The sequence below is a fragment of the Berghia stephanieae genome, chromosome 5 (genome assembly GCF_034508935.2).
Source record: "Berghia stephanieae isolate SIO BIC M18660-M18661 chromosome 5, UCSD_Bste_1.3, whole genome shotgun sequence".
Taxonomy (NCBI): domain Eukaryota; kingdom Metazoa; phylum Mollusca; class Gastropoda; order Nudibranchia; family Aeolidiidae; genus Berghia; species Berghia stephanieae.
This window is the reverse complement of record NC_088364.1, coordinates 83,434,062-83,456,561: the sequence shown is the minus strand read 5'-3', so window position 1 is coordinate 83,456,561 and position 22,500 is coordinate 83,434,062. Positions and strand designations below refer to the sequence as shown.

Genomic DNA, 22,500 nt, shown 5'->3' with positions numbered 1-22,500 from the left:
ACAGATAACTTGATTTCCTTTTATAATTTAAAGTCAGTTTGAAAGTTCGTTGAGTCAAACAGATAATATCATAAAATATGTACCGACGACACTTGGCTCCCAAAATCAACTAATTTTGACATTGTAAAAAGTTGTCAATTTGCGACATCTATTTATGACATCAAGTATTATTATTACTTCCGTTGTGTTGTTGATTTAGCGGTGATCAGTTTTGTTATGATATGTTTGTGTGTGTGTGTGTGTGTATGTTTGTGTGTGTGTTGTATGTGGTGTATACATGTGTGTGTGTGTGTGTGTGTTGGCATTTTTCAGCAAATCGTGGCATTCATAGTGATATTATTCACTTGATCACATGAAGAAGGTATTTCAGTCGCCATTTTGATTCTTTTTTTTTACTATTAGGGTTAGCTCGAGAGGTTAGTCATAAGTGTTATTAAAGGTGCTAGGGTGTTTGTTTTTTCATAAGTTAAGTAAAGGGGAGACATTCCGATAGCTCCTACATCCCCAGTATTCTTTAAATTTGTATTTTCACCTTTGATCTTTTGTCAGCACATTCAACGTTCAAAATTCCAATTCCAATAACGGATAACAGCACCTGTAGCATCAGTCGCCAATCAGACACAACTAAGTTACTGAAGAGTAGTTCTCTCATAATTTGGGATGAAGCACCTATGATGGACAGGTGTGTGTTTGAATGTGTGAGCAGGACATTTTGTGACATAACAGGCAGTTCAAAACCTTTTGGGGGCAAAGTGGTTGTACTTCGATGGGATTTTCGGGAAATTCTACCTGTTGTTAACAAAGGAAGTGAAGCCGATATATTAAGTGTCACACTTAACAAGTCAATTATTTGGAATTTTGTCACCATTTTTCACATGAACAAGAACATGAGGGTTACTGATGACAATAACTGTTTTGCAAATTGGCTTCTCCGCATCGGAAATGGTACAGAGCCGGTTTTCAGCGAAATAGGAAAGTATTCTGTTAAATTACCTACAGCACTATGCCTTCCTGAAAATGACCCAGAATGCTTGATAAATGCTGTATACAATGATTTGAATCTGAACTTTGCGGATGAACGTTATCTATCAGAGAGAGCAATTTTGACTACAACCCATGAAAATGTTGACAAAATAAATGCAGCCGTTCTGTCCAGGTTGAACTCATCAACTGAACAAATTTACCGCAGTGCTGATTCCATTCAAAGTGACTCTGACATCAACTTATACCCGATTGAATTCTTGAACGAACTTACACCTCCCGGACTTCCTCCACATGCATTACATTTGAAAGCCAACACGTCAGTCATGCTGCTTAGAAATATAAATCCTAAATCAGGCCTCCTAAATGGCACCCGTTTGTTAATAATTAAATTAGGTTCAAAAGTATTAGAAGCCAAGATAATTACCGGTAGTAGAGCTGGCGACATAGTGTTTATCCCTAGAATCAATCTGTCGACAACAACTGATTCAGGCTTACCATTTATTATAAATAGAAGACAGTTTCCGGTAAAATTGTCATATGCAATGACAATTAACAAGTCTCAGGGGCAGACATTAAGCAAGGTGGGGATTTTCTTACCACAACCGGTATTCACACACGGACAACTGTATGTTGCTGTGTCACGGGTCAGAGGCTATAGTGGCTTACACTTCATGTTGGGCCACACAGAAAAATCAACCGAAGATATACCAAATTACACAGACAACGTTGTTTACCAATCTGCCCTCATTAAATGATGGTGAGTACAGTATCGAATGAAAATAGTTCTTTCCCCGCGAAATTGCGGGCTTTTTACTAGTGTATATATATATAACAAATACAGTGCATAACAAAGAGATGATTTACAAGACAAGAAATATCATTTCCCAAAACTCCAACTATACATTTGACTGTCTCCCTCCCAGTTAGGGGATCCGGAAAAAAAAAAAAATAATCTCATTCCAAGACGAAGACAGAAAGCATGTTGGAAAACCGAAATAGAGGGGAAACAAGACACAGTAAGTGCCTCCCTGACCACTATGGGGTGTCAGGAACCCCACCGAGCTGGACCAGGTAAAAACTGAACAATCTCAATCCAGAACAAAATGAAAGGGAAAACAGAGGGGAATAGAAGACAAATCAAAAATGACCTCTCCAGTCACCATGGGAGTCAGGAGATCCCACCCAGGCCTTGTATTCTACAAAGACAATAGGTTATATCGTTATACAATTTCAAAATACACTATGTAAAATATCTAACCTGCTGTCGAAACTTGTGACTGGACTGTCCAGCATCCTATGTACAATGTCCAAAATGTTGGTCAGGTTGAAAGAGTTTGCCTGGCTCATGGCAGGCATCCTGGACCCAGGGGCTGCGGCTACCAGCACGCTGCTTGACACAAAATTGGAGTGTCTGATAGGAAAGGAAGAAAAACAATTCATATCAGGTATAAAAAGGATTCCTTTACTTGAAGATCTTTTCCTCTACATATAAGGAAAGAAGAAAAAGCAACAATTTTACATCCAAGTGAATCAAACAAGAGATGATGCTTTTCTTATTTTTTCATATTGGAGAAGCAGAATTTTTTAATTTGGAGGAACTGATTAAAAATTAATTTTCTATGACATAAAAAATTCGGTCAAATTAGACAGCCAGTAGACTTCTAATGTGGTCCTCTTTTGTTTGCAACTCTCACAACTCAGATGCAATGATCTGGGTTTTGTTTTCTTCTTGATTTTGTCCCTCTTAATTTGTCTTCAATTCTCTGTCTTATTCCTAACAGGAAAATTTGTAACGATGAGTCAAACAAATGATACCCCTGGCACATATTTGTGAGTGACCGTTAAGATAAGTTTTTCCATAAATTTACCTCTGGCAATGAGAATGGAAAGCCTGTAGAATTGCATAGCAGACGGATGACTGATGGTGATTCATCCAAGGGGAGGTAAGCATCAAGCGCTGGGATAGCAAGGTGAAGATGCTGGGAGACAAAGCCCACATCTGAATCAAGCAGGGAAAAAAAAAAAAATAAAATAAATTTTAAAAAGAAACACAAAACAACAACAACAGCAACAACAAAAACTCCAATAAAATAGAAAAGTGCCAAATGAAAAAATGTTGCCCTGTAAAAGTGTAATGAGAAAACTTTCTGAATAATCGGAGCTGTAATAAAAATGATTTGAAGTAAGACTTTGGGTTTTAATTAAATAAAAAGTTAAAGAGTTAAAGAGCAAACCAGAAAATAATATTTGAAAAAAAAAACCCACATGAATGAAGGTTTACATCTAATCCCCATCAGAGACAACACGGCCAATTCCTTACCCCAATAAGATTGCTTTTAGTGTTTGCAATTTCTGTCAGGGCAGCAATGTTGAAACAAATGGCAGCTTGTGCTTGAGATGGAGTGTAGACAAAGTCCCTGAAGGGGTTGTCACCTTGAACCAATTTCAGTTCTGGCTCGTTTGAGTTCATCAGCAATATGTTGAGGCCATGTTCCAAGTCTCCTAAGACAAGCCTTGGAATAAAACAGGAAATTTTTGGATATCATTAGAGGTAATTTTTTTCTCCTCTAACAAAATAAAGTGCTTGAAAAGAAATAAAATTTAGAAATGCAATACATGAGAAAGTACAAAATAATGACTTACTTACTTACTTACTTATCCGAACCAGCGACCACCTGAGCTCTAGCCCTTCGGTCTTGTGCCATGACGTAGAAGTTAGACGTCTTTTGTAGTTGTTCCAGGTGACTATAAAGTGTGTTGCTGATGCTTGGATTTGGTGGAGGAATGTGCATCTCAGACAAAATAATGACAAAATATAGTCATGAATTTGAAATCTGTAATTCTGTCATCCGTAGAGCTAAGATGACTGTGGTTCATTTTGGACAACAGAAGTCTGGCTACATAGGCTACATAAAGTTAACTGTAGATATTTGTCTCAATCGATCATTCTGATTGTATTTTCAAATCAAAACCTCAATAAAGCTACTCAAGATGAAGTAGATTTACCTGTAAGCTTCCTCCAACAAAGGGACGCTCTTCAAAGCCATGATGCCGTGGTACAGGGTCATCAATTCAGTCGCCACCTGGACATTCACAATACATCAAATGACAGTCAAAACATGGTTTTAACAATTCAGAGGTGACTTTTGAAAAATTCTAATATATTTTCTTAAAACCAAATTATGAAATGAGAATCACTCTCTAAAATATTCTCATGTCATACACATATGGCGTAAGAAGTGGCAATAAACTCATCACAACAATTCTATGATGTAAATAAAAATATTGACATTTTATAGGAAAAATTTTCATTAAAAATACTGGCTGTTTTTAAAAAATCTAAATCTTTGACCTTCAAAGACATCGATGCCAAACCAAAAGACGGTCAGCATATAATGTTATTTTCACTAACCTGGGGGCACAAAGAGAATCTGTGTTTCAACAGCCCTGACTGAGGTCCCAACAACTGAGCCACAACATTGACGGGCAACTGGGTGCTGTAAACCTCTATTACCTAACGGCATTGTTGAGGGGAAAAGAACAACACACCAATAAAATATTCTTAAAATTAAATAAATGATTAGTTCTAACCAGCCCAGGCAGATAAGAAAGAGAGGACTTGTCAATTTGAAAACAAAAGTAGATTAGTAAGGAGATTCAAGCACATTTCTCAAATTATATCAAAATAATTTTAAAATGCATAAAAACATAAATGAATAAATAATGAATTACATCAATAAATTAACAATTTAAAAAAATACAAAACAAATTCACCAACACCTGATCTGAATAAAATAACATGTCATAAAGTTAAAATTGATCATCCATTTCTCTCCCCTTTTTCCATATACAAAAAGCAATGAGAACAAATAATTGAAATGAAAACAAACTTTTCTTTTTAAAAATGCTTTTTCCTCCATTCTAACCTCTTTCTTACCTTCTGAAGCAGTCGAGTGACAGACACGATAACGGAGCTGGATACAGGCTTGTCTGTCATCATGGTCTGACTGACGACAAACGGGAGGAGGATGTCACAGACAGATGTGGCACTTTCAGGGTTCATTTGATGAAGCAGCAAAGTCACACTATCATTGCCTGCAGGGAGATCAATATGGAAGATATGAAGAAAGTATGAGACACAGCACAAAAATAAAGATGCCGGACAAGGCAAGAAAGAAATATACAAGAAAAAAAAACATCCAAAAAAATCAGTCGACCTCAACTGGAGATCGAACCTTTTTTCTCGTATTTTTCTTTCTTGCTTTGTCTACCTTTAACTTTCATACACACTTGTTCAGATTTTTATCTTGAACTGGTGTCTGCTCCTTAATTTCTTAATTTTATATTTTCACAAAAATAAACTTGTTCATACACACTTGTTCAGTTCTTTATCTTACACCGGTGCCTGCTCCTTCATTTCTTAATTTAATAAAGCACAAGATGAAACAAACAAACAAACAAACAAACAAAAAAAAAAAGAATAATCCAAAGCATCCAAGAAAATAACATAAATTATCATCTTTGAAAATAATTAAGTTAAAAGGTATTAATTTTATGATTTTGACAGTAATTTCTGGCAATGTCATCCAATTAAATGTACTGTAAAAGGCGACTTACTGAGGACAACAATGAGATCTGTCACTCCATCGGGACTCACAGACGACACTCCTGACACCACCTTATTCAGTAGCTGGAAATACAATTTGCAAAGACAAACATCGGACAACTTATGAGTTTTTGTTTCAATGCTAATGAATTATTTTAAAATATATATATACATATAAAAAATTTAAAAAAAAAAAAAAAAAAAAAAAAAAATAAATAAAAAATATATAATATATATATATATATATATATATATATATATATATAGGCTGAGATCACGTAAGGACAGACTGTCAGGCTATACAGAAATAGCATTTGTAATCATACATTCAAAAATTATTGTAAGCAAATAAGTGAAATCAAGACCATAATAGACTGATTCAAGTCATTCAATTGAAAAAAAGAATTGATGCTATGCATTTAGGTAAAATACTCACAAAACATCCACAAGCTGGATATAATGTACCAACACACAAAACTATGTATAACGTTGAAATTTAATATCCTGATTGACATAATTGATTAGTGAGAACTAATCATTAAAATGGCTGTCTAAAATCAATATAACAAAGAGCTGGTTGAGGTCAATTTTGTTCCCTTCTATACAATTCATTTTTTTTTTTTTGTTCATATTCATTCTTCAAAGACTATCAAGCTGTTTATCTTAAGACTCAATATGCCTGACTATGCTTACCTGTGTTAAATACTCCACCGTGACGTTCCCTCCCCTGTGTGTGCTGATGGAGTCACCTAGACTGACCATGACCAGGTAGAAGACACGAAGCAAGGCAGTCACTTTGTCTCTCGTTGTCTTCACACTACTCTCTGATTGGTCGTGGAGGGCCTGACTTAAATCCTGGATAATGGACATTCAAATTAAAATAAATGGAATAACTGACAATGCTTTCAATTTGTTTTTTGTTTTGTTTTTATTGTATTTAAGGGTTTTACGGCGCTTGCAACACATTTAGGTCATATCAGCGCTAGTAAAAAGGCAGAAAATGGGATAGTAAAAAGTTCTAGAATTACAATTAAAGCACCCAAGAAAAAGGAAGACATAGGGGAACTGGGAACAAATAGGGATCAGATGTAGATTCCAAGAGCATACCACCAATGTACTAAGTTTGAGATCACCTAAAAGTCTCATCCGGACACAAGCACAAAATCCAACAAAGAGGAATACACTCAAATGCTTACATTATACATTAAAAATAACAAATATACTAATACATAACAGAGAGATGATTTACAAGGAAAAAATATCATCTCCCAAAACAATAACTATGCATTTGACTGTTTCCCTCCCAGCCAGGACTCCGACCAGGGCCAGGAAAAAACCTAAGTAATCTCATTCCAAGACAAAGACAGAAAGCATGTTGGAAAACAGATATAAGGGGATAGAAGACACAGTTTGTACCTACCTGCCCGCTATGGGAGGCCAGGATCCCCACCCAGAATTTGTTTTTTATGATAATAACAAGAAATGAAGTGAGTAGGAAAGTGCCAGATGATAATAGAGAATAAAAACGTTGCATCGGCGATGGGGGCTCGAACCCGCGACCTTACTGGTATGACAACTCTGCCTGATTAGGGAGATCGTGACTCTACTGTATGAGCTATCCACGGGGGTGTTTTAACGAATAAATGTTATGATATATCATGTTACATTTCTACTTTTATCAAAGTTTCTAAACGACTCAAAGATGCATAAATTTCTTCAATTTGTTTCAGCAAAGATAGGCAAAACAAAACAAAACATCCTCACTTGTCCCAGCATGATATCCAGATCCTCCGTGAATTGTCCGAGAAGCATGGCAGAGAACTCCATATCCGCTGTCCAGAAAGGCTGGAGACTGACCAGGGCTTTGGACATTGTGCCCTGTAATTGTTCCCCTTGGTTAGGGTCGATAAGCCAACCAATAATAATGTCTACCACTTCCTGTAACGTTATAAAGACACAAAAACAAAATAAAATAATGTATTTGACTGGCATTATCTAGAGTCCAAAAATTGAAAAGCGTGTTTTAGAATAAAATGGACCAAACAGTTTTGAAATCATGCAATCACTAAATAATAAAATAATATTTTCAACAACATAACAATAAAAAAATTTTAAAAAAATAAAAAATAAAATAATAATAATAATAATAATAATAATAATAATAATAATAATAATAATAATAGTTATCCCTCAAGGGTGAATTTTTTATGTGTGCAACATCCATTAAATGAGCTCGTGCCTTTCAATAGATCCAACCCAACAGCAAATTAAACATAGTTACTCACCATGAAGCAAGGACCAAAGATCTGTGGGTAGATCTGAGCGATGGTAAGAATGACATCGAGTACGACTGTGAGAAGACCTGGGGCCGAAGCTCCTTCCAGCATGTGCTGCATGTTTGCCATGACATCCTGTACCAGTCATAGAAAATAACAGCATTTATCAAACTCACCGTACAGGATAAATATAATTCAAAGTAGGCCGAGCCTTTTCTAGTGCATTTACAATATTTGGCAGTTATTGACTTTTAACTCTCTCGAGTTCATATACATGGAAAATCAAACAAATCTGTTTGATTTATAATGAGGGTGAACTTGAGAGAGTAAATGAAGATGAGAGAGTCCTGAGCTCCTTCGAACAATTCTGTCATCTCTTAACCAAGGATTTTAAGTCTTTCAATGGAAAATGAAACAGTGAGTCAAATATCAATCTCAACTCGCTAAATCTTGCTGCTTTAAATAATTATAAATAATAATTGAACTTTTATATAGCGCAATATCCACTAAACGTGCCCAAAGTGCTTTACAAGGGGTCCCTGGCCAACAGCAACATTAAACATGTAGGACGGGACATGACGCCTGTTTGGGCGATATTACAATTTTTTTTCTGACAGAGACAACGCTGTGAACGGCCAGGTACTCATTTTACACCTGAGTACGGTGAGAGAATGTGAGTTAAGAGCCTTTTCCAAGGAGTCAACTATGCGCTGAACGAGGCTCAAATCCAGGACCTTCCGATCCGAAAGCGAGTGTCTTACCACAAGACCAGATAGCCGCACACAAAAAAAGATTTGATTTTAAATCTTACCGTCATGTAGTTTAGAGCCTTTTGTGAGCTTGAATCTTGTTTGAGCATCTGAAATGGACATAAACATTGGATGGTACAGGAAAATTACAAAACCAGAAAAGCTGTGAGAAGGCAAAAAAGATGATTTTGATTTTTAAAAAACAAAAATAAAACGAATTAACATAACCTTATTGCAATGCTTCTTGCTTATCGAGCTTTCAACCCGTGCGTTGCTTTAGTTTTAAAACCACTGATAACAATGCATCGGCTCATACTCATATACTGATTAAAATTCTAGTTTGAAAACGTGGACTTTCTCATTTTCATTAACTGTTATGTCATTCTTTTCAGTCTTATGTTGTCTCTAATATAGCTAAGAACAAAAATGTTAATGCACAATAGTAAGTATAGGCTTTTCTAAGATAAAAACAAATATAGACACTTCTTTTTTTCACATATACCAGATTTTCCCGTGTCATCACACAAATATATGACAATGATCACTGCCTCTTAAAAATTCTCAGGTAATCAAACCAAATAAAAACTAAAAGTAAAAATATTATATAAAACATGAGCATGTCTGATGAATTACCTCCAGCAGAGCAGTACAGGCATAAATTTTGATGTCACCATCCGATGAATTGGCATTGGAAAAAACCCACTCAAAGAATCTGTGGAAGAATAAAATAGGGAAAATATTAGGATTTTGGAGTTGACAATTTACACAATAATATTCTTAAATAAAAGAAACATGTAAGAAAAAAATCTTATCACTTGATTCATTAATATACAATTAAGATATGTTATGTAATAACTAATTTACACAGCATGCAGAGAAATGATGGTGCTACTTCATTTAGGAATTTGAACACACGAACACCATTGTGGTAATTTTGAACTCCACTCCCTCTTTAACATGACGACAATGGAGAGACTTTAGGATGGACATAATGTGTTCTGTAGGATAATCTAAGTGCTATATTTTTTATACTTTATTTTGGAGAGTCTAAGAGCATAGCATTGCAGTAATCAAGTTGGCCCATCACATGTGAATTTACTAACATTTTTGGAGAATAAGTATGGATCAATCTTCTTATTTTGCAAATGTTTCTTAGTAGACTTAGTGATATCTGTGCTGTCTTTTTGGAGAGGCACATAAAATTGAAAGGATGTTCGAGATATGATATAACAAAATAATTAAGACAAAATGTGAAATTTGACAATATCATTTTAAAATATTTTCCTAGTTTTCAACCAGTTTCTAAATCAGTGCTGATGGTGACAAAAAGTGAAAAAGGAGGAAAATGTTGAACGATTGCCTTTAAGCCCCATTTTTACTGCACTAAACCCCACTTTTAGAGCAATTGAGATGATAGACTATCATTGATACTCTAGCTAACTACAAACAACGGCATTACCCTGACGTTTCGTGATCCAGAAAGTTCCCCAGCAACCCCACCAGGGAAGCAACCTCCAGTTTTATTTCTCTGCTACATCTGTGGACAAAATGGATCAAATCAGAAAAAGGAGAATTTCAGATTAAATCATACTCGATGCTTCACATTACATAGATTGTTAACACTCTCCTTACCAACTATAGGAAAATTGTCACATTTGTTGTGATACAACCAACATTTTTCTAATTCAAATTTCTTTTGTACATCATAAAATTTAAAGAAAATGAACAGAGTGTTGTAAAGCATGTTTTGCTAAAGAAATTGAAATTATTTATCGCAAGAACTTTACTGCTATTGTGATTGAGTGATAAAAAATAATTTTTGTGGTAGTTGGGTGTGAAGTTTTGGGGAAAATCTTGAAAATGGCTGGTAAGGAGAGAGTTAAACAACTTCAAGAGTATTATGGCATAACTGACGACTTTAAAATCAAATGGCAACTTCAAAATTCCTTGAACAGGATTACAAACGCCATAAAAATCATTAGAACTGCTCCTTACAAAAGTAAGCAATGCTGCAGAATTGTCTATCTATGATGTCATTTAAAATAGAATAAATTGATGAACGGACACATTTCATACACGCTTGTTCAGATCTTTAAAATAGAAGGAAATGAATATACCACCGTTAAAATAATACAGAAATATCAAGAAATCATCTCTATTCCAATGAGAATATGACGTTAATGGTGCTATGCTCCATCACGTTTATGGTGCTACACTCCATCACAGTTTCCTCAAACTACTCAAACGTTTTTGCCGGTCCCGAGGAGTTTGAGTTACCCCGTGCTGGAGTGTGTTACCATTTGTTGTTAAATCTTACCTCTCAAACAACACATTCTGAAGACTGTCAATTAGTTCAAACACTTGCTTGCTTGACTATGAAAGAAGAATAAAAATAAAGGCATATTATTAATATTAACAAAATCATCGAACTACACAGAAAATACAAATTGAAAGAATAAATAATAAACACAACAATCAATTCCCTGAATCTTATCAATGGGAAGGAGAACTAAATTAACTGATTTGATGAATACCACGATGTATTCGATTTCTCTAGAACATCTCACAGTTTCGACCGTGAATGTTAAATCCTTTCAATTGTTTGGAGGTGGAGGCTTTATATTTTCTTTCATTCCTTAACTCTTTCGAGATCACGCTAATTGAAAATTGAACAAATTTGTTCAATATTCCATGCATATGAACTCGAGAGAGAGATTATTAAAGTTAATGTCTGAAGATGGGAACTAGAGGGGGATTACCCTTGATTTAATAGTAACTGGACCTGTTAGATCTGGTGGAAATACGTAACGATTGACTAGAATCCCATCCAAGGGGTAGTTACCATCCATTTGATACTGCAGAAACTGGCATAAGCTCTGGTTCTATATACCTACAGCTCTGAAGGACAACTTTTTCACTTACTTTTTGAAAATAAATGGCAAAAAAACATGAATTATCAAACACATCAATTTTCACTTACGGAAATAACCTTGGAAGCTGGATCCATGACAAGTTCTTTCAACTGCCGGACTGAGGTCACTCTTTTGTCCCTTTCAATGTTGTTGCGAGTTATCCTTTTCAAAAGTTTCATGACTGGATCTTCCGGCTGATTCTTGGGGAAATCCTTGGAATCTGTTTGTTAAAAAAAAGAATGTTATATTCCAACTATTACAATAAAGCAGAATACTAAATAAACTGAATTTGAATTCACTCTACAGAAATGTCTTACTAATAACCTCAGAGCGTTTTACAGGGGGCCCCAAGCCAAGAGCAACACTAACACGTAGAACGAGACAGAGACAAAACGTTTCCTGGTAAGATATTCATCTTACATCCAAGTGCGGTGAGAGAATGTGAGTAAAGAATTCTTTTCCAAGGACTCAATTTTATGCAGCCCAGAGCAGGGCTTGAAACAGGGACTTACCGATCCAAAGGTGAGTGTCACACCACAAGACTACAAACACAAACTGCACATTTTGTTGACCATTCGTTTGGTTATGTATCTCAAGAGTAGAATGAAAAAAAAAATCAAAATGAAAACTGAAACAAAAAAAGAAAATAAAAATAATTTTTGTGTTGGACGACTGACAACTTGTAATCTCTCTTCTGTCTTTTCTTAACAACAACAACAAAAAACCCCAATAAACAAACAATAAATGATAATGAAGAACAAAACTGGCCCCTTCCACATAAAGGCTATTCGGATTGGAGTCTGTTTAACCATAACCTTACTTTACCAACTATTCGGAAAACAGAGTTCAGCATTATTTTGTCGAGCATTTGAGAATTAGACAGATCAAGTTTATTTCCTCATCCATTCTGAAAAGTAGAGACAGAGATCACTTTCAGCCAACCAATTTTTTAAAAAGTAGTCCTACCCCCTAACCCCCCCCCCCCCCCCCACACACACACACACATTTATAAAAAGTAAACAAATATTTGAAACTAAGATAAAATTGAAGAACAAAAAATATAAATGAAAACAAACAAACAGAAAAGTAAAATAAAATTAAAATAATTTTTGTGTTTGACAGCTGACAACTTGCAATCTCTCTTCTGTCATTTCTGAACAGCAACAAAAACAAATAAACAAACAAATACAGGAGGCCTTCTCAAAACTCCTCGTGCTATCATTTCTTTCAATGTGTATTTTCACCGTGGATCTTTTGTCTTGCGTTTATTTAATCAATTTGTGAATTTAATAGAGCACTTTAAAAACTCTACAAACAAACCTTGATAGATTAGAGAAAGTTTAAACTTTTGTAATACGACCATTGTTAAGTTTTCCGCCACCATTTTGTTTTGTAAAGTATTGAAAGCAGTCCTTGGTTGTTTTTTTTTCCTATTAGGGTTAGCTCGAGGTTGGAGGATTTTTTTCTATTAATAATTAAAGTTAGTCATGTCTTAGTAAAGGTGCTAGGGTGTTTGTCTTTCCTATTTATTAGGGTTAGTTATAGTTAAAAAGGAACTAGGTTGTTTCCCTTAGCACAAGGAGCTTTTGGAAGGCCTCCGGTAAATACTCGCCTACTCAACTTAAAGGCTGTTTGGATTGGAGTCTGTAGTATAACATAACCTTATTTTACCGAGTATTCGGGGAAAATAGAGTTCAGCATTATTTTGCAGAGCATTCAAGAATTTGAATTGAAGTATATAGTATAGTATAGTATAGTTTTCCAGCGTATTAGGCGTTTTGTGCCTTTGCTGATCTTGGCATTCAGTTCATCGAGATAAAAGTCAATAAAAAGCCCTAACAGATCTTTTGACCTGTATCTATAATATATAAACTTTTTGATAAATTGAAGGCCCTAACCCTAACAGATCTTTTGACCTGTATATACGTCTAACCCTTTGATGGGATCTTAATGGGTGGTTCAACTATGCTAAACATGTAATCTGCTAAGTGGCTATCTAAGCTATTTTTGAAGGCGTTGACACTTGGAGCATTGGTCACCGTTTCAGGGAGACTGTTCTAGCGGTCGATCACACGTTGACTAAAGTAGTGTTGCCTAAGCGATGTGTTACACCTAGGTTTATGCAGCTTGTAATTATGACCTCTGGTTCCATTGTTTGCAAACACGAAAAGTTTACTCTCGACTTGATACAAACTGTGTGTAAACTTGTATGTTTCAATCATATCACCTCGTACTCGTCTGTATGTCATGCTTGGAATTTCAATACGTTTCAGTCTATCCTCATATTGCTTATCTTTCAACCCAGGAATTACTTTTGTTGCTCTGCGAAGCACGCCTTCAATAAGTTTCTTATCTTTCTCAAATTGTGGTGACCATACTGAGTTGCTGAACTCGAGATGGGGTCTGACTAATGCAGTAAATAGTATTTTCATAGTTGCTGCATCTAAATAGGTAAAAGATCTTCTGATGAGTCCAAGGATTCTGTTTGCCTTATTAACTTGTGTTTCTATATGCTTTGAGAATTTTAATTTAGTATCAACATGTACTCCCAAATCTTTCTCAAGTTTTGACTTATTCAGAGCTGTTCTGTCGCTACAGTGATGCTGTCTCATATCGTAGTGAAAGATTTTGTTTTTCGTTCCAAGATGTAGCACTGTGCATTTTCCAGTGTTGAACTTCAGTTGCCAATCGTCTGCCCAGTTGACTAGATTGTCAATATCTAACTGAAGACTGTCTCTATTTTCTAGATTGTTTACCTTTCTGTATACTTTAGTATCATCGGCATACATTGAACATGAGCTAGACAAAATACTTGGTAAATCATTAATGAAGATTACGAAAAGAGTTGGACCTAAGACGCTGCCTTGTGGCACTCCACTAAGAACTTCTGTCCAATTTGACACTGTGCCTTGCACGCTAACTCTCTGTTTCCTGCCTACTAGAAAATGCTTAATCCAGCTTAGAGTATTTCCTTGAACACCATGAGCTTCCAGTTTGTTTAAGAGTCTTTGATGGGGAACAGAATCAAAAGCTTTAGCAAAATCTAAGTAGATTGCGTCAACCGAAGATCCTTGGTCGAGAAACTCTGTCCAATCATTTAAAGTCTTTAGGAGGTTAGTTGAACATGACCTGCCAGAAACAAAGCCATGTTGGCATTCAGACAGTAACTTGTTGTTCTTTAGGTGAGTTATGACATAGTCTCTAATAATGCTCTCCATTATTTTGCAAACCACTGAGGTGAGGCTAACTGGTCGATAATTGCCCGGATTACTCTTGTCTCCTTTCTTGAACAACGGTGTAACTTGTGCTTCTTTCCAATCGGGTGGAAGAGTTCCTGAGTCAAGTGATTTTTGGAACAGTAACGCTAATGGTTCGGAGAGTTCTTCTGACAACTGACATAATACGCGGGGGTGGAACATGTCAGGTCCTGGGGACTTGTTCATATTGAGTTTGTCTAGATTCTTCTTTACAGTGTCTTTGTCGAATTCTATATCTGATAGTATGTTGTTTACACTTTTTCTTTCACATGTAGGTATCTTAGTAAGATCCTCGTTGGTGAATACACTGCTAAAGAACTTGTTAAGAATATTGGCTTTGTCAATGTTAGATGAGGCTGTCTTATGATCATCATACAAATCCGCAATACCGTCTTTAGTCTTCGTTTTTGTTCTAGCATATGCAAAAAACTTTTTCGGGTTCACTTTAGCCATACGAGAAATAGATCTCTCATAGTCCTTTACAGCAATTCTGCATGAGCTTTTGGCTTGATTTCTGGCCCTCGTGTAATTAATATAGTCTGCACCCTCTCTAGTTTCTAAGTACTTTTTGTAAGCTTGATATTTCCCTGAGCGTTAGGAGAAATAGAGTTCCAAGTTTATTTCCCGAGCGTTCAGATAAATAGAGCTCAAGTTTATTTTCCCGAACATCTGGAGAGATAGAGTTCAAGTTGATTTTCCCAAAAGTTCGGAGAAATAGACTCGCCCTTTATCTCATTTCAAAGCTTGCAATTTGAAAGAACACCAAAGATCAAAATACAACTTTTGACAGCATGTTCTTAGAAAAAAGATTCAAAAATTTCTATCAATTAATATTTTCACTGACCTCTTGGGGGTCTGTCATTGTCGTAATAACCACCATTTCCTTTACCACTGTTGCTCAAACTTCCAACACTTCCTGCACTTTGTAATCTGGATCGAGACGAGACTGGATCATCTCGTCCCGAGGCATTGTATCGACTTGAATAACTCCTGCGACCACCTGGCTCGTCTCTTCTTCCTTTACCAAAGTGTCCACTTGAAGAGTTTTTCCAAGAGGTTCCTCTGCTAGAACTTCGTCGACCACCACTGTCCCTGCTGTAACGGTCATTGCCATCATGTCTGGTGCCTGAATCAGACCGTTCAGGGCGTCTAGCATCATCAGAGGTCGGCTTATCGAGACTTCCATCTCGTTTACCTTTCCTACTATTATTACTGGCATTCTGTCGCCCACTGCCAACAGTTGTTACTTTTACGCTGCCACCGCTGCTTGAAGATGTGGCAATGGCAGGTTTGTCACGATCTTTCGTTACCTCTTTAGATGAAATCTCACTCATCACAACATTCCTTTCTGGTTTTCAAGTGCCCATAATGCAAATATCATTCATTTTCATTGGAAATTGAATATAACTTGCGAATAGTTGTGTAATTTTAGAGACTTTAAATAGCACTGAGTTCATCTCCATAGAACTGTAAGAAGCGCCATGTTGAAATCCCGCAGTGAAGAGGAATGTAAAAACACAGACCAAAGCTCATCAAGATTGTTCCAAGAAAGATGAAGCAGAGGGAGGACGATTTCGTGTTATGTCAGTTTCGATATTTTTATCTGGAAATAATAACCGTGTTGACGTGTTTTGGGGTTTTACGTTGCTTGCAACACATTTAGGTCATTTCAGCGCCAGTAAAAAGGAAGAAAATTGGATTGTCAAAAGATTTATAGATCTATAATAGAAAGCACACGAGAAAAAAATAATACAAAGGGGAATGGTTCAAATAGAAATTCCAAGACCACCCCATCAGTTACTCGGTTTGAGATCACCAAAAGTCTCATCCAGACACAAGCACAGGTCCCCACTAAGAGGAACACACTCAAATGTTTACAATTAATGAAATATATTCAAAATAAAATTAAAATCGTGCATAATAGAAATATGATTTACCAGGAAAAATATATCACTTAACAAAACTAACACGACATATTTGACTGTTTCCGTCAATGGCCATGACAAACCAAGTAATCCCATTCTAAGACAAAGACAGAAAGTAACAGAAAACATATATGGGGGTATAGAAAACACAGTAAGCGACCTCCCTACTCACTATGGGAGGTCAGGAACCCCACTCAGCTAATAAACTTGATAAGATTTGGTTTTTCGAAAATAATTCCACAGTTATAATTGAATGCACACCCCAATACATTGATAGATAAATAAATATATAAATAGGTAGATATATAGATTAATTAATTAATTCATTCATTCATTAGGGGACAGCTTGGCTCAGCGGTACGGTCTCTTCTCCGTACCCAAAAGGTACCAAGTTCGACTACGCGGCTGGTTGTGTGGCATGAAGCATGTCATCGAGCTCACTTTGCGGCGCTGCACTGCGGCTGACGCCTGCACTTATTGACAAAAATCTCAAATAAAATTGTTGTGTAAACACACAAACACACACACAATCACACATACATAAACACAAACACACAAAATAAACACATACACACTAAATAAACAGATACACACACACTCACACACACATACACACACTGTCTCACTCACATACAGTATGTATTTATAGACAGTATGAAGTTTACGTCACTCTGGTCTTTGTTATTGTTTTTTGCTATCCGCGTTTATGAATAATTCTCACTAAACTGTATTAACCAGATTATAAAAGTTCAAGGTTATACACGGTTTTGTGTTTTATTGTCCGTTATACTTCCGGATGGCAATGTTGTGACCTTCTTAGCCAAGCGCATACTATCTGTAGTTTTCAGACCGCGAGTTTGATACTAAAATCCCAGTTACAGAAAACGCATTTAAGGTTACACATAGTTGTGCATTAGTACGCTTCATCTGATGGGCAGAAAATGTGAGCATTTTATCTAAACGCATAGCGTCAAATAATTGATGGTACATGTTTAAATTTATACTCACGAGCTCTGCCCGTCAGGTCAATCGTGCCAATACACAAAAATATGTGTAACTGCAAATGCTTATAGTCTGTTATAGAAGGAACGAAGTTGTCACTCAGCTCCTTGTGTGAAAGAAACACGAGGGAGACAAAGAGAGAGCGAGAATGGTAGATATAAAGATAGGGGGAAAAGGAAGTGGGGGGGGGGGGGGGCAAAGAATTGGTAGAGATAGTATGCGCTTGGCTAAGAAGCTCATAACATTGCCATCCGGAAGTATAACGGACCAACACACAAAACTCTGTGTAATCATGAACGTTTATAGTCAGGTTAATACAGTTTAGTGAGAACTACTCATAAACGCGGATGGCAAAAAAAAAAAAACAATAACAAAGACCTGAGTGACGTCAACTAAGAACTATCTATAAGAAAGCCCTTCGTTTCAAAAGAAGTCAAAGTCAATCAATGGGAAACATATTGACCAATGAGATTGCAATTTAAAAAATGGGACTGGTCAAATGATTTGTTGCATTGTTTCCATTTTGAGTCAGATGACAGCTTGAAGAGGAGGGGGTGGGGCTTAATTTGAAATGACTTACATGAAATCATATAATTGAATCTTCTTGTTGGAGCTGCAACCTCGAGTTATTTAGGACCTGTCACTCGTTATCACAATCCCTTGTGGTCAATACTCTTCAATAGTCGTAACGTCACTTCCTTCCTAATGACGCATGGTAACTTAGTAACACTGGCTCTAAACTATCGGAACAATGGCGGACGCACGTATGAAATATTTCTCCGGCGAGCTTAAAAGCTTTTCCAGAGGGAAAAAAAAAACATAAATTTGATCATGTTTTGACTTTTACACATTCTGATCACAAGGCATATGAAAAGGGAATGAAAAGGTCTAGCCAGCATGAAGAATAAAAAGTAATGATTTTCTTTGTTTAGAACCAAGATGGCCGCCGTTGCCGGGTGGCGTGACATCAGACTGCTGAATCCTATTGTCATCCATTAAACTCTGCCACCCCCCACCCCCCTTTTTCTTGGGGTTCACTCAGATTTTTTATTGTCTCAAAAGACCTCCACACTCCTTCCACTATACAATGAATACACGATAAAACGACCTCTCTCTCTCTCTCTCTCTCTCTCTCTCTCTCTTTCTCTTTCTCTTTCTGTCTCTCTCTCTTTCTCCTTTCTTTCTTTCTCTCTGTCTCTCTCTCTCTCTCTCTCTCTCTCTTTCTTTCTTTCTTTCTTTCTTTCTCCTTTCTTTCTTTCTCTCTGTCTCTCTTTCTCTCTCCCTCTCTCTCTCTCTGTCTCTCTCTCTTTCTCCTTTCTTTCTCTCTGTCTGTCTGTCTGTCTCTCTCTCTCTCTCTCCCTCTCTCTCTCTCTCTCTCTCTCTCTCTCTCTAATGATAGTTACAGTGCTCTCAGTGGATGATTTTTGCGTGACGTCACCCGCAATGTGTCTATTGGTTTTAGACATCTTGGTGGTGATTCGTTTTCACTGGATCGGGCTATTGAGTTCAAGATTACACACAGTTTTGTGTGTTTCTATGTTTAATTCCTTGGCAGATGTTGTGAATATTTTTCATAAACGCATAGTATCAATAGAAATTTAATGAGATCTAATCGCCCAACTGAGGGTTTAAAAATCGACTGACATAATCTTCATGCAATCTATATAATGGTTTGATTTTTCTTTCTTTCTTTCTTTTTTTTTTTAAATTAATTTATTTATTTTTTTTTTTGTCTTAGCTTACTGTTGTATTTTACTATGATGTGTTTTGTTGTTTGGAGTGGGATTTTTTTTCTTCCTGAAAAGAGGAAAGGTGACCAGAGAGAGAGAGAGAGAGAGAGAGAGAGAGAGAGAGAGAGAGAGAGAGAGAGAGAGAGAGAGAGAGAGAGAGAGAGAGAAAGTCAGTGACAAACAGAGAGCGAGAGAGATGGATGGAGGGATATATGTTTTAGAGAGAGAGAGAGAGAGAGAGAGAGAGAGAGAGAGAGAGAGAGAGAGAGAGAAAGTCAGTGACAAACAGAGAGCGAGAGAGATGGATGGAGGGATATATGTTTTAGAGAGAGAGAGAGAGAGAGAGAGAGAGAGAGAGAGAGAGAGAGAGAGAGAGATGGAGATGGGGCCAGTGTGGATATCTATAATAGAGGTGAGTGGCATGTGAATGCAATGCTATCCATCATGATTCGATGTGACCACAATAATTTTAGAAATTGATTGAGACCCCCCACCACCATTTTCCCTGCCATATTGGCGGCAGTCTTTCAGTCATTCGCCCTGCAAAGCGGTGTTTCTTTTTCACGAATCCCGCCCTAACCCAACAAAGTTATGGGAAGTAGGCCGCAGTGGGGAGTGAACATGGGACCCAGGGAAGTGTACATCATTGGGGAGTGAACCTGGGACTGGGTTTCGGCGGGTTTCGTGAAAAAGAAACACGCTTGCGAAGCACTTTTACTCACCCAATCCCAGAGATTTTTGCTACTTTTCAAAATTGGAAAAAAGAATGTATTTAAAATGAGCATGTAGACTACATAGTTTTATTCAACCACCATTTACATGCAAAAAAAAAATTAAAAAAAAAAATATTAGCTTTGATACTACGCCTATAATTTGTCTCAGAAAAATGTAATAAATAGGCATGTGGTAAAAGAAACACTGGTAAACTTCGGATATAGTCGGTGTTAGGGTTGAGTGAGTTAACTACGGATATAGTCGGTGTTAGGGTTGAGTGAGTTAACTTCGGATATAGTCGGTGTTAGGGTTAAGTGAGTTAACTACGGATATAGTCGGTGTTAGGGTTGAGTGAGTTAACTACGGATATAGTCGGTGTTAGGGTTGAGTGAGTTAACTACGGATATAGTCGGTGTTAGGGTTGAGTGAGTTAACTACGGATATAGTCGGTGTTAGGGTTGAGTGAGTTAACTACGGATATAGTCGGTGTTAGGGTTGAGTGAGTTAACTACGGATATAGTCGGTGTTAGGGTTGAGTGAGTTAAAAAACATATTGATTCTTAGTCTTTCCCTATTAACACATCGGAGAAAAAAAAAAGGATTTATGAATGAAATAAAACAAGAATATAAAGTAATAAAATAAAATATGGCATTTCTCGTTTCTCCTCCCAAGGCCAAGCAATAAACATTCAATCAGTCCGTGTAACCCGAGCTGTCGTTTTATTCATAATCTATCATATCAGCCGCACAAACACGCACTCTACACTCAACATAGCGGTGTCCCTTACACTCGGCATTGTATGTGCTGGATAGTATAATATATACATAGCACACAACATACATATTAGCCGTCGGTGCCGTATGGGGTAACGGTTAAAGCAAGGCGAAAAATAGATTAAGATTGGGAATTATTCAGTCGGGTGTAAAAGTCCCTTGGTGGAATGTTCTGTCACGGACTTGGGGCGGGTAAATTAATATATGGTATTTCATGCTGCATTGCGTTGAGAATTATACGTTAACTATGTTAAAATGAATGTCATCTCCAGTTGTGTTTTCGTCAATATCACGAATACAATAATAGTGGACAAAATTCTTTGGCGAGTTTATTTTCTTGTGGATAACATTCTGAAGATATTAATATAATGATACTCAGGTAATGTAGAATTGAAAAAAATATTTTAAATTTTCTTATCCTACATCGAGCTAATGATAAATGTTTTTGTTTTTAACTTACAGATAGCCTAGGCGTGTCCAATTATTTTGACGACTTAAATAAAGACTCAATAAGTCCTATTTCTCTCTCTCTCTCTCTCTCTCTCTCTCTCTCTCTCTCTCTCTCTCTCTCTCTCTCTCTCCCCCCCCCCCTTTCGTTAAAAAATCGATATTCTGAATAATCAATTGAAAAGAATGAAGTGAATTGACGTCCAAATTGAATGTCAAGATAAAATAATATCCGGTCTGCTATGAGAGCTTCTAACGTCAAATTACGGCAACATTGAGTCCCCACCGCTTCAAGATTGAAAAGTAATTATCTAGATAAAAAGACAAACCAAAGACAGTCTGAACAAAATGATAATAGAAATAGACTTTCTTTTGAAAGTTAATCTCCGGGTTGTTTTGCACACCGATAAAACACTTATTTCCTGTTAATTTGGGCCTGACATGTTAAACAAAACTTCAAATCTCCCTCACCCCCCCCCCCCCCCCCCCTAACAATGGCGGGCTGAAATACCATCGTTTTCTTTTTAAAAAAACAAACAATTCAAACCAAGAAGACTCAGGTTTGAGACTGTCTGTAGTCCTTTAGAGCCAGTAGCCCTATGGGGCCAGGGTTTATCTGGGTTTCTATATCGTGGAACGTATGCGTGAACGGCATCCTTTGGATAGGACGCTAGTCTATCGCAAATACTTTCCGCAAGCTCTTTCAAACCCTACCACTGCTGGGGTTTTATACATTAGTGAAATGTTAAAAAGCCAAATATAACGTATAACTGGAGTGCTCTATTGTGCGGCTATGTGTCCTGGGTTCAAGCCTCGTTCAGCGCATAGTGGAGAACTTGGAAAAGGCTCTTTACTCACATTCTCTCACCGTACTCAGGTGTAAAATGAGTACCTGATCGACAACAGCGTGGCTCTTGTCCTAAAAAAAATGTAATTTCCTCTAACAGGCGTCATGTCTCGTTCTACATGGTAAATGTTGCTGTTGGCCAGGGACCCCTTACAAAGCATTTGAGCACGTTTAGTGGATATTGCGCTATATAAAAAGCTCATTTTTTTTTAATTGACTGAAATCCAGGCTTATTCTACAAACATTCCATGCATCAAAGATAGCCTTCCTACCCCAT

General features: G+C 36.8%; 2 protein-coding genes across 2 annotated transcripts in view; one reads left to right on the top strand and one right to left on the bottom strand.

Moving 5' to 3' along the window:
* LOC144973746 (serine/threonine-protein kinase SMG1-like) overlaps positions 1-16,295 on the bottom strand; it is an 84,498-nt gene extending 68,203 nt beyond the window's left edge. The window contains exons 1-16 of the mRNA XM_078916581.1: positions 15,629-16,295; positions 11,596-11,747; positions 10,933-10,988; positions 10,075-10,152; positions 9,249-9,327; positions 8,678-8,725; positions 7,876-8,001; positions 7,355-7,528; positions 6,284-6,445; positions 5,602-5,674; positions 4,922-5,079; positions 4,397-4,498; positions 3,991-4,067; positions 3,305-3,497; positions 2,853-2,983; positions 2,243-2,395 (exon numbers count right to left, since the gene is read on the bottom strand). Coding sequence (XP_078772707.1) covers positions 2,243-2,395; positions 2,853-2,983; positions 3,305-3,497; positions 3,991-4,067; positions 4,397-4,498; positions 4,922-5,079; positions 5,602-5,674; positions 6,284-6,445; positions 7,355-7,528; positions 7,876-8,001; positions 8,678-8,725; positions 9,249-9,327; positions 10,075-10,152; positions 10,933-10,988; positions 11,596-11,747; positions 15,629-16,118 — 2,252 coding nt within the window. The 5' untranslated portion in view covers positions 16,119-16,295. The remainder of the gene's footprint in view (positions 1-2,242; positions 2,396-2,852; positions 2,984-3,304; positions 3,498-3,990; positions 4,068-4,396; positions 4,499-4,921; positions 5,080-5,601; positions 5,675-6,283; positions 6,446-7,354; positions 7,529-7,875; positions 8,002-8,677; positions 8,726-9,248; positions 9,328-10,074; positions 10,153-10,932; positions 10,989-11,595; positions 11,748-15,628) is intronic.
* Positions 16,296-20,902: 4,607 nt separating this feature from the next.
* LOC144973745 (uncharacterized) overlaps positions 20,903-22,500 on the top strand; it is a 17,782-nt gene continuing 16,184 nt past the window's right edge. Inside the window, exon 1 of the mRNA XM_078916580.1 lies at positions 20,903-21,308. The gene's annotated coding sequence lies outside the window, so the exon portion shown is untranslated. The remainder of the gene's footprint in view (positions 21,309-22,500) is intronic.